General features: G+C 40.9%; 1 protein-coding gene across 1 annotated transcript in view; it reads left to right on the top strand.

The window, feature by feature from the left end:
- Nucleotides 1-13,054, top strand: part of LOC130018566 (HSPB1-associated protein 1-like) — a 64,235-nt gene that overhangs the window by 43,973 nt on the left and 7,208 nt on the right. Inside the window, exons 3-4 of the mRNA XM_056109319.1 lie at nt 2,170-2,351; nt 7,984-8,120. Of these exons, the coding sequence (XP_055965294.1) occupies nt 2,170-2,351; nt 7,984-8,120 (319 nt within the window). The remainder of the gene's footprint in view (nt 1-2,169; nt 2,352-7,983; nt 8,121-13,054) is intronic.

A 13,054-nucleotide genomic window follows, 5' to 3' on the forward strand; every position in this document is an offset into this window, starting at 1 on the left:
CATCGGTTTTTTTTCTTTTTCTGTTTTTGTAATTTGATGCTATTGTAAAATAATTATTGATGTTGTCGGTCTATTAAAAACTTATGTATGGAGATACATTTATATGTATGTATGTGGAGGGTTGTACAGTAGTACTATTTCTCAAACATTACTAAACTTAGTTTGTAACTATATAGATTTTTATCTTTCAGATGTAAACTACTAAAGTTTTCCTGCTTTTCAAAGTTCAGTGACAAGTTAATGAAGTAGATAAATTAAGGTGATTCTTTGACACACATTCTCCTTTCTGTTACCTCACTGCCACTCTGAAGTTTGAGTAATATGAGAAAGTGAAAAGATGATTAGGATAAAACTTGAAGCAGTTCAGACAAAAATGGAGAGAAGAAAAAAACTATTCAGAGAAGCATTTTAACACCCTATTGTACTGGTACAAATTCAGCTAAATTCTAAAAGGCCCAAGTAGGTACCTGAATGAATGAGAAGTACTAAAAATAGCGTCTAACTTTGATGGAGCACTGTGCTGTCAGACCTAAAACCCTGCTGACTCTGCACTCAGGAATTCTCTCCTGGCGTGCCAGGATTCAAGCCTGGGGTGTCCACCTGCAAGGCAAGTGCCCTACCCACTGTACTGCTCTGGCTCCCATAATCAGATTCTTAAACATTTACTTTCCTCTGTACATTTTAAACATTTTGCTAGACAAACGCCTCTCTAGCTCAGTTGGTAAGAACATGGGACTGCACAAACATTCTACCAGGTACAGGAAAAAACGAAATTGATCTTGGGGTTTTAGAGGTGACTCGAGATCACATGCCTTGCGTGCCTGAGCACTGGCACTGGTTCTGTCCCTGGCACTGGAGCACAGCTGGGAGAAGTGGTGCTGGGCATCTCCCCTCTTAGGTTTTAATTCCATCAGTACCTAGAAGATTAATCCTTGAGTCATAAGAACTATAGGCAATAGACTCCTCTAAGCTTTCCTGATGTGCCCTCTTCTCTGGTGATCTTTGCCTTTTCTTCTGTGTCTACAGCATAGAGTTTTTCATTCAGTGATATGACATCTTGAATTTACTGTTTTGCTGGCTAAAGCATTATCATGATCTAAATAGACTCTAAACTCAATGCTGTTATAATTTTCTTTTTTTGTTCTACAGATCTGAGCCCAGTGCTAGTTACACATTAAGTACTTAATTACTGATTATGAAATTAGTGAATAAATGAGCAGACTTTAAATTGTTAGTGTCCATCTACTGATTATGAGCAGGTGTGTATGATTGACGTGCAGTACAAAAACAAGAAATTTTTATTCTGCATGTACCGAAATTGCTAAAGCCAACACTGCTGCAACCATGGGACCCAGACTACAATAATTAAACTTTAAAGTGCTCCTGTTAAGGAGGTGGGCTGAAGGATGGGAGGGAATCTGGGAACATTGGCAGAGGGTTGCTGACACTGATGGTATGATTGAAACCGGAACAGTGGATGCCTAAAACTCTGTTTGATAGCTTTGTAAATCATGGTGTGTAAATTTAAAAAATTTTTTTGAAAAACATTTCAGAATTATAATTTTTTTAATCTGAAGGAATGGCTATCAAACATATTGGTTTCAGGATCCATTCACATGAAAACATTATTGGATAGCTCAGGAACTTTTGCTTGCTGTGAATGATATCTAGTGCTACTTACCATATTAGAAGTTAGAACTGGAAGCTTTCAAATATAGGAACATAAAGTATCATTCTGCTTGCTGTCAGAGTAGTGGCATCAGTACATGTCCTAGTGTCCTGGAAAATGCTACTGTCCACTAGAGATAATGAGGGTTATCTCGTTTTATTATTGCAAAGACAGTGTCCTAGAAGTGCTTTGAAAATAGGTCAGAACTCACATATTCCTGAAAAGATCTTGGAGAATTGATAATCTGAACTGTTTCATTGGAGCACTGAATCAGACAATTCCCTGGGTTTTCTGTGATCTGAAGATTAAAACCATGTGTTCCACTTCTATATTTAATCATGAATATTGTAGGTATTATAAGTAGTCCTAATTATACAGCAAGTACAAAAATTATTTTTGATGTTAAATGATAGTTATTTTTTTTAGAAGTGATTTACATGAAAAAATATTTCAGAACTGAGTTCAGTGAGCATTTAAAGTTGTGTTCTCTTACATTGCAGTTCCTCAGTTTGAAACTACATGTAGTTATGTAGAAGCTACACTTGAAGAGTTTCTGACCTGGAACAGTGACCTGTCTAGAATTTACGGACCATTTAGAGATTATAATCGTACCAAATTCTGGGCTTATGCTGACTATAAGTACTGTGTCAATCTATTTGAAGACAACACAGATATTTTCCAGGTAAGTCAATACATTCCTGATAATCATGGTAATAGTTTTTTTCTGGAGAAAAGATTACAAATTAGAATCTCTTGGTGCTTCTTTCCCTCATAAGTAATTGTGGTAAGTCATAAGTAGTTTATTCACTCAAACCAAAAGATGTGCTTCAGTGAGTGTAATGTTATTATCACACAGGTGAGCAGCCTTTGTGTTGCAGACAGCTGCTCCTGACTTAACAATGGTTTTACTTAAAAATTTTGACTTTATGGTAGTTGGAAAAGCAGTATAGATTCAGGAGAAAGCTGTACAGATTAATTGTGAGAATCCATAGTACCATTCTCTTTTTCTCCTTTAGTAGAATATTCAATAAATTGCCCGAGATAATCATCACTTTATTGTGTGAAATGGTTTTGCCCAGCTGGAGGCTATTGTAAGTGTTCTGGGCATGTAAAGATTGACCAGGCAATCTGTGGTGTTGGGTAGGTCAGTTATACCAAATGCACCTTCAGTGCACTTTCAGTCTGCGGTGGTTCCCATTTGGATGGGTTTATTGGGACAATCTAGTTGTAACCCCAAGTAAGTCAATGTCAACTATTCTTTCTAACTTAATTTTCTGGTAACAAATTCCAGAGCTAGTTTGGAATATATTAGGGCCATGGATTGTGTATAAAACTTGCTTTGGTCCTAGCATAATGTAAGGTCTTCCTTGGCCCTGAGGCAGGTGGAGGTACAAAGCTGCTTGCATGAAACCTTTCTAGAACCTGCGCAGCATTCCCGGTAACTGACTGTTGCCATCCGCCCTGTTCTGGGGTCTGGCACAGGGGTATAGCCAGAGGCAGAGTGTGCTGGGCTCCTGAGTTTGGATGGTAGAAGTTGAGCAGAGATACTGGAGAGCTTACCTGAGTAAGAATGTGCCAATTCTCAGCCATGTGTTGACATAAGGCCCTCCCGTTGATCGTCGATTTGCTCGAGCGGGCCCAATAACGTCTCCATTGGGCTGGAGCGATAGTACAGCAGGTAGGGCGTTCGCCTTACAAGCGGCCAACATGGCCGACCCGAGTTCGATTCCTCTGCCCCTCTCGGAGAGCCCGGCAAGCTACCGAGAGTATTCAAAATGCCAAACACAGTAACAACAAAGTCTCCAATGGAGACGTTACTGGGCCCACTCGAGCAAATTGACGATCAACGGGAGGGCCTTTACCTTACCTTTACCTGTGTTGACATAACTGACAGTGGTTTGCAAATGACCTTCTCTTGAAGTGTTTTCCATCTCAGACTGACTGTTTATCTTATCAAGTGATTTTTTGCAGACTTCCTGCTCTGGTTTCCATGTGTCTTAGGCATGGGGCATTAGTGGGAGTGGTTCCAAGAAGCTGTTGGCAGGACTGCCTTGCCAGCAGTCAGTCAGGGGTCTAAATGCCTGCAGGCTGTCCCGGTCCTTCGTGGAGAGAAGGTTTTATTTAACATCACTCAGGGTGTTTTTCTGTCACGCTTCTTCCTGCCAGTCCCCATCATCCTTCTCAGGATGGTCCTTGACCTCCTAAGGAGACAGTCATTCAGGCTGCGTGTTTCCTGTGTACTTTGAGACATGGTGAAGATACTGACGTGCACTTAGTTATCATAGTACAGCTGAGGTTATGATGTAGCTTTACTTTGTTGCATTCCTGAAATATTGATTTCAAATTTTACTTTTTATTAAAGAAAGGAAGAATATATCACTTGTCCCTTCTGTTAGCTTTGGATGTGTAATTTTTTTGCTCATGACCATGAAAGACAGGCAACTGTTTTGAAAACATTCAATAAATGCTTTCAGAAACCAAAGTCAATACTAAATATATCTGTATTTATTAATTAAATTAAAAAAGTTAATTTCCCCTTCCCCTTTTTCTTTTTTATGGGGGAAAGGGGTGGATTTGGGGCCACTTCTAGTAGTGTTCAGAAGTCACTCCTGGAAGGATCATATGCACTTCCGGATATCAAACTGGGTCTGACCACTTGTAAAGCAAGCGCCTTGCCTTTCAGAAGAGATGCCCTGGGCTGTCTGTCTCTCTGTTCCCCACTTCCCCTTTTTTTAATTCCTATGACACTCACAGGTTGTTACAGTCCTCATGCATGCGGTTGTAAAACCAAGGATTCCAAATGGCAGTGCCACCAAGATTACTAGTTGTCACGTATGGCAGTGTTTTTCAGGTAAATTGCATTTTATATGTTGTGATCCAGATTGGCTACTGAGAATCAGACCCTGCTAAGTCATCAGGGCTTATAATGCCAAAATGTTATAAATCCCAAAATGTAGGTTTTGTTAGTTGTAATGTAGCATGTACTATATAACGTAGTTACAGGATCATGTTGAAATAGACCCACATGGTTAAGTAATAGATAAAGAAGTCAGGTGGCCAGCACTGTGTTCTGATGAAGGCTTTTGGAATGTAAGCACTGTGTTTATGCAGGCCTATCTGTGAGGAGTGAGTTATCTAAAATCTTTTCATTTTATTACCTAAGGCAGTTTTCCTAAGACCAAAAGAACCTAAAATATTTATTAATTTATCGTATCCATTTAGTTTGTTTGAAATTTATATTTAAATATTCTTGATAAATTTTACACAAAACATTATATTATTTTTCTTATTTTGAACAATATTAGGTTTCTTTTTAAAGTTAGAGGTAAATTCCAAGATTAGCCCTGATAGAATCCAAATACTGTTTCAAACGTGCTGTCTGTGAGAGCCCGGGAGTTTCAGCGCAGATCTCAGATACTCTGCTACAAGGCACTGTGGAGGCCATGTGTGGCATTGGGTCTGAGGGCCATGCTTTGGAAGGCCTGTGACAAAGTGAGTGTAGTTAAGAGGAGAACAATTGCCAAAAATATTAAGTGATGCTGAGTCTAGGTATAAAAAATAATTAACAGATATGACAGTTTTTCAGGGTAATATTTGGCAGAAGAGGAACATATGGTTTTCTGTAGAAAGAAAATCTCCAACCTTATGAAGAAAGCAGGAATAGATTTTGCCATGGGTGGGCAGGCAGATGCTGAGTTGTCCTTTTGAGGATGGTGTTGAATAGAAATTTCTGAATAGAGATGGTTTCTGAAGACTCTTCCAATGCCTGGAATGGATATGAAACTAGATTCCAGGAAGAATCGCCCCACCGGTCACCCAAGTGGCTTCAGTGATGCAGCAGCCACAGGGCGCTGACCTTTAGCAGGACTCGGTGCAGGGTTCTCCTGGGAACCCCACCCCTGAGTTCAAGTCTGAGACTTAGTAAGTACCTGAGCTAAACTGGCAAGAAAATCTCAACTCTCAAGACTGGGCTGGTGGAAGGGCGGTGAGAAGCACGGGGTCACTAAATGCTGTTTATTTTCTGACGAATTTCTTTGACTCTGCTTCTGCTCCCCAGATCATTCAGCTTTTAACTTTCCCAGCCAATTTGAGATTGAATTTTAGTAATCTAACCATCCTAAACTAATTTTCCTTTTTCAGTGATTTCTATGTGTGGTAAGAAATCAAACAAAGAAGTCTCTTGTTACTGCTTATGTAGTCAAATCTTCCTTCTGTGGTTCTTTGTGACGCTGCTGTAAAATCGGTTCATTATTGTTCATCAGCATCCTCTGAGTATATGTAAAATGTAGCAAATGATTATATGTGGTGAAGGGGGTTGGCATTTGTTAGCACCTCAGTTCAGCCCGTGATGTAGTAGTTTTGTATTCAAACACCTGGCATCATACTAGGTGCATGGTAGATGCTCAGAACTGTTCTTGAACCATTTATCCCTGATAAGGCAAGACATCCTTTTATCCTTGCTCCCACGCAGTCAGTGTTTTTGGCCCTAACCGAGCCAGGGCTTTGGCTATTGGGATTGCGGTGAAAGCTCCCTGCATGGAGTTGATGGTCACAGGGTTTTTGCCGGTCCTTGGAGCTGCTGTGATGAGCCATATGCATCTACCATGGCGCTCGGCTCACTCCTGCCAGGCATCAGTTACGTGCACATACTACACTATTTCATCATTCAAAAAACAAAAGTGTTCTTTTTCACCATCCTCCAAACCACTAGGTGACTTTTCAGAACCCTTTTTATTTGATTGAATAAAGCTGTTTTGCCCTAAACAGGGAATAATGCTTAAAGATAATTATAAAAGAAGAATTAGCATGTAGGGTCATGCTCTACACATATAATATTACTCATTTACTTTGGGGGGCTTCCTAAGCACTGGTTCGGGGGGTGGGGGTTTCACTCACAGTGATACTGGCAACCAGGTTGCCTGGGCTGTGGTACTGCTCAGATCCAGAGGTGCTAGACGGCCAGGGCCACCCCTACCCTGGAATACCTCAGGGGCTATGCCCGGTAGGGCTTGGGGGCCATGTGGTGCCAGGTGCTACACTTGGATCCTGTGCATGCAAGCGTGTTTCCCTGAGCCCTCAGCCATCTCCTAGGCCCCCATTTTGTTTTGCTTTTAAACTTGTAGGAAAAATTCATACTAAGAAATTAAGAGAAACCTAGTTTTGTCTGGTTCACTAGTGTCTGTTTTTTTCCTCGCCTATACATATTTTTAATTGCATAAATTTGGGTTTATGTCAGACAACTTTACAGTTGTTGAGATTTTCATTTAAAGCTGGAGCCCTCTTAAGGGAAGCAAGCAGAGCGTTTTATTATTGACTGAGGAACTTTGCTGCCACTCTCAGGCTCCTAAGGGGATAGCAGATTGCCAGGGACCCAGTGGTTCTGCTGGTTGGTGGTTGATGACTTACCTGGGCTTGCTCCATCCAAATGACAGGGCAGAGGAGAGGCAAGGCCAGAGCATCATACTGTCTGTTTTAAAATTCACTGTCCTTATTAATTCATAACTTCCTGGACTATAGCAAAAATAGGTAAGTTTTCCAAAACATATACTATAGTCTGTTCATTACCAATCTGAAAACTGATTGGTAGGCATGAGCTAGAAGTCCAGCATCTGTGGTTACATAGTTATATATAGAAAGTTATATATGTCTATAGTTACATATCTATCTATATTATTATATAGCTGTATGTAGCTATATATACTTATATATGCATCTGTAGTTACAAACAATGATAATTCTAATATCCTAGGGGAAGACTTCATTTTTGTGGTGGTTGAAAAGCGGAAAACTTGGAATATACTTGGACCTCAAAATATCTATATTTCTCTTCTAGGAGTTTGACTTTCTGGCTTCCTAAATTTTACCTTAAAGATAGTTGAAATACTTCTCCTTCCACTGTAGTCACTGTAGTCACTGTTTCTGAAACAGTTTCCCCCAAGATATCTGCATCACTGTGGCTGGTCTGTTGTTTGTCTATCTCAAATCTCTATTATAAAAGTGTTAGCTGGGCAGGTATTTTCTCTGCTTTCTTCATTGGGTTATCACACACTTCTGAACAGTGCCTCTTGTGTTGTAAATATTGAATAAATATTTGTTGAATAACTGACTAATGAAGTAATTTAGAAATATAATTGGTTAAAGAATCTCTTAGACTGCCTTAGAACCCTAATCTTGTGTCTAGTCCATAGCAATAGAGTAATAATACTCTGTTTTCCATGAGTATTGTTAAGTGCCAAAATGTTCACATGTAAATGTGCAAACATATAGAGGAATTGGTTGGTTCTTGATGAACTGCAACTCTGTTTTCAAAACAGGATGTAATGTGGTCTGATTTTGGATTTCCTGGAAGAAATGGACGAGAAAGTACATTGTGGATCGGCTCCCTCAGGTCCCATACACCCTGTCACCTGGACTCCTATGGTTGCAACTTGGTGTTCCAGGTACAAGGAAGGTAATACACATGAGCGTGCATGAGAGATGTGTGCATATGTGAATCTGTGTATATGTCTGTGTGTATGAGTATGTGTATTGTAAGAACTAGTAAAAGGAAGGTAGTAAAACCATAAGGTCTTGTCCACGCTCCATCCTGTCCTCATGATTTAACCTGTGTTTCAGTTTTCTCCTTTGTGAAATGAGGAGAATGATTTTTAATTGAGAGGCTTGGAAAATAACTTAAAGGACTCACGTGCATAAAGCCTGAGTTTCTTATCACCTCCTGCCTTGCCCCCAAGGATGTCAGGGTGTTCCTCTGGTGGCCCTGAGCACTGGAGCACTGAACCATCAGGTCAAGTATTAGTGGGAAAGTTCTGGGCCCCCTGAGCATTGCTTGGGAGGCGCCCCACCCCAATATTTTTTATTGAAGTAACAATGATGTATAACATCATGTAATTTTATTATACAGCACTAAGAAGAGAGCAGTTTATTGATGGAGGTAACATTGGTTCATAAGACTAAAGGTTATTATTTGAGGGGTACAATGAAACTTCACCTGGTATACTATTAGAAAACAGTCATTTTTCCACCAAAGTCCATTGACACCTCCCCTACTCCCCATTTCGATCCTCTGCCCACCTTGGTCACTTTAGTTCTGTGATCAGGAGTGTAAGGGTTTATGGGGCCAGAGAGATAATACAGAGGTAAGATACTTGCACTGCACACAGCCGAGCCCAGTTTGATCTGCAGTACCATTAATGTCCCCAAGCAACAACAGGAGTACCCATGAGCAGAGTCAGGAGTAAACTCTGAATACTGCTGTATGTGGCCCGAACACTCTAACTCCCCCACCAAAGGAAAAGTGTAAGTTATTTGGGGATGGGCACAGTCTATTTCCTTCCATTGATTTTTTAATTACTGATAATGTGAGATCACCAGTATTAATCTTTTTCCCTCTAACTTCTCTCAGCATGAATCCCTCAAGTTCCCACCATGTTGAAGCAAAATGCAAGATGTAATTTTTTTTTTATAACTGAATAGGATTCCATTGTGCTTATATACCACCTTATCTGCTCATCTCTTTTGATTTGGGTTGTTTTGCCTCACCTTGGAAAGGTGAAGATATACATGTATATCCTTTGGTGGGGGAGTTAGAGTGTTCGGGCCACATACAGCAGTGTTCAGAGTTTACTCCTGACTCTGCTCATGGGTAGTCCTGTTGTTGCTTGGGGACATAAACTTGAATTAGTTTTTCTATGTCCTTAGAATAGATACCTAGAAGAGGAATTGTTGGAACATGTTCTACTTTTAATTCTTTGGAAATCTTTATACTGATTCCATTGAGGCGGGACCAGTTTGCATTCCACATGCCACTAACACTTACAGAGGTTTTCTTCTTTTCTTCACTCCGCTGCCACCCCTTGTTTGTGGCCTTTTTGATACAGGCCACTGCCACTGATTTGAGGTAATATTTTATTGTTCTAATTTGCATTCCAGGAGGGAGGACTTCTAATGGTGGTTTCCTGGTGTGTCCCTGAGCCAGTCAAGATTACCATTACCTCAGAAAGGTGACACTAGGGGCCACAAGATAGTACAACAGGTAAAGCTCTTGCATCTGGCTTACCTTGATTCAGTGCCCAGAACTGCATAAGGTTCCCTGAGCACAGAGACAGGAGTAAGCCCTGAGACAGCTGGGTGTGCCTCAAAGGGGCTGGGGGGGGGGGGGGAGCTGGGAGTGTGGGGAAGAGTGATACTAGAATTCCTTGGAGTCCTGTCCAAGTTCAGTGACACCACTCTGCATTTTGCCTTTTTACAAAGAATCTATTTTGTAGTTTTTATGTATGTATTAAAAAATTAGGACTACCCCTTCATTCTGCCTAAATAAATATAAGCAGAGCAATTTGTTCAAATAAGGAGATTTAATACTATCCTCAAGCCGTTGAGGCTAAGGCAAAGAGAATTACTAGACTAGATGCTATTTATGACCCCTGCCAACTTGTGCATTTTAATTTGTACCTTTCAGACACATAGTGCAGTAAGTAGTGCTCAGGACTTCTTCCTGGGATCACTCCTGGTGGGACTGAGGAAACCATGTGTATGGTGGTACCAGGGATCTACCCTGGTTTAGCCAGTGCCAGGAAGTGCCCATCCTGCTATACTGTCATTTCTGCCCTTAGTTTTTATCTCCATCTGTATCTGAATCCTCAAGCTCGATCACACCCAGCGAACTCAAGACTTACCCTTGGCTCTGCATAAGGTATCACTTTGGGCGAGTCTCCTAGAACCAGTGTGATGTGGGGGTTTAACCCGATTAGCTGCATGGAAGCAGGCGTGCTGCCCACAGTACTCTCTCTCCACTCAGAATCCTTCAATAGCTAATGCTTTTTATTGTGTCAGGTTCTAGGAATTTAATGTTAGTGCTTAATTCATCATTTGCTTTTTTCTGGTCTTTGGGGACACTTGCAGGGACATTGGGCCCAGATGGGGGAAAAGACACTTTGCACAATTTCTTAGATCCTTTAGCCACAAATATTCAAGAAAAGTCATGATTTCACACACAAAAGTGCACACTCAGAAAACTATTAAAAGGTTATAAGGTAGTTTATTTCTAATTCATTCATTAGGTCCTTGTTCAAGGGCCTAAAACTTCTCAGAAGCATTACTGCAATTGCTCCCTGCACTGGTAAAGTGAATTGTTCCAACCCTAAATTTGTTAAGAGTGGGCATCATTTGAAGCAGCTGGTTTCCATATGTTCAGAATTAGAAGATAAGTCTCCCAAATCCAATTTAGAAAAACACAAAATTAACAATAGTTTTAATTTACCTTTGTAATGGAACTTTTTTTTTAACCTCAGCTCTGGAGTAATAAAACTAATATCCGGCTTTGCAGTTTCCACATATAACATGACTACGTTTGTACTGCATTGACTCTGGATTCTGATTCACAGGAAAGGGAATGTGGCCTAAGTGGTAGGAAACCATCCATGCAGAGTGAGACCTGGGTCTGTCCCTGACACGCACTGCCTGGTGCTCTGGAGGAGGAAATCCTGCTCAGTTTGGCTGATCCTTTGGGAAACAGCCATGGTTCAGGGAGGGCCAGGCCTAGGGCTGAAGGGGATCTGCACCCTCACTCCGACCTCCCATAGCCATTGGACAAAAGGCCCATACTGAGAAGCTCTGGGTCCCTCTTCACAGGAGGTCTCTTGAGATTCTTTTCAGCTCTAACATCCTACATATGCCAAGTGCCAAAAATTCTCCTACATTACTCCTAGGTTTGGTGAAATGGTGGTGGCGCTTTACCATCTCTAAAGCAAACAAGACCTTTGTGTGGAAATGCAGCCGACGGCAGCCGGTTCTGAGGAGTTAGTTCCCATCCGGTGCTGTAGGGTCACGAGAGAGTGTCCAGCTTCTTGCCTCAGAGCTGGGCTTCTGTTCCCTCTTGCCCTTTGCTTCCCTACGTATCCTGCTGCTTGTGTGTCTTGGCTTCCCTCTTTCACACTTCCTTCTCCTTTGCCTGAGATGTCTTCTCTCAACTTTCTGGAAGTTTGCATGAGTCTAGTGTTGAAGTGATTGAATATTTACCACATTTATTTTTCAAAAATTTTGAAGCGTTGAAGCATTTTATAGGGTTTTGTTTGTCTTGTTTTGTCTTTAAATGAGATTTAAAAAAAAAAAACTCACTAAGCTGAGAGTGAACATGGGAGAAATGGGCTGGGCCAACCGAGGGAAAAGACTACTGTTCTGTTGGTAATGCAGCTCCATGTTTATTCCATCCTGGGTTTCATAGTTTCTCAGAGAAAAAGGGATTTAGAGAAACTCTCTCCCACTGTTGGTGGGCATGAAATCTGTTTCAATCTCTATGGAAAGCAAATGGATACCTTTCAAAAAATAGGAACTTCATATGACCCAGAGCATCTACCCCCGGACACAAAAACGTTAATTTGAAAGGATAAATGTACACCTCTGTTCAATGAAACTCTTAGTACAATAGCCAGGATGTGGAATCAACCCAAATGCCCAACTATAGTTAATGAGTCAAGAAGTTGTGGTATATAAAAGCAATGCAATACCATGTAGCTCTAAGAAAGAATGAAAAGCACGCTATTTGCTACAACATTGATGGAACTAGAGGGTATCATGTTGAGTGAAGTTACTCAAAAGAAATGGGACAGATGCAGAATCTCCCTTATACATTGGACTTAGAGATACCTGGCAACATAGCATCAAAGGGCCAAAGGCAACACAGCAGGAGAACTGATTCACAGAACTGAGTTCGAGGGCTCAGGGGTTTGAGAGGAAAGGGTTTGGGGGAGAGAGGTGGATATACTGGTGATTGGTATGGTTTGGATTATGTACATTGTGAAATCATCATTAACAGTATTATAAATCATAGTATCACAAATTTTTTTAAAAAGAAAAAAAACTGGACCTTGAAAACTGAGTATTGCTTTTTAGTATAGTTTTATTCCAGAGGCTGCCAGTCTGGGCTTGTTTCACAGGGTGTGTGTGTGTGTGTGTGTGTGTGTGTGTGTGTGTGTGTGTGAATTTGCTACAGTGTAGATATGTGGCATTATTTCTTTTCATTTTTCAGGTACAGTGCATTAATAGGTATTTAACTTAAGGTATTTACAACCTAAGCAAGAAGTAATATAGAAATTATTTGATGGGTTGCATTATGGTCCACTGACTTTCAAAGGGCGGAGTTTCCTCTGAGGAACTTTAGAATCAGATAGAAACAGTTTAGGAGACTTGATTTGTTATTTAGTAGATCATATAAATTAGATTGTATTCATACCCTAGCAACAAAGGACTGTTCCAAGGTGTCATGAGACCTATAGTTGCTCTCCTCCCTCTTCCAGGTATCTGCAGGGAAGATTCTAGCAGCAGTGAGCGGGGCCAGGGGAGCACTGGGGCTGCTCCTGCAGCCCCTGAAGCCTTAATGATGTGAGTGAA

Source organism: Sorex fumeus, unplaced genomic scaffold (assembly GCF_029834395.1).
Source record: "Sorex fumeus unplaced genomic scaffold, SorFum_2.1 ptg000265l, whole genome shotgun sequence".
Lineage (NCBI taxonomy): Eukaryota > Metazoa > Chordata > Mammalia > Eulipotyphla > Soricidae > Sorex > Sorex fumeus.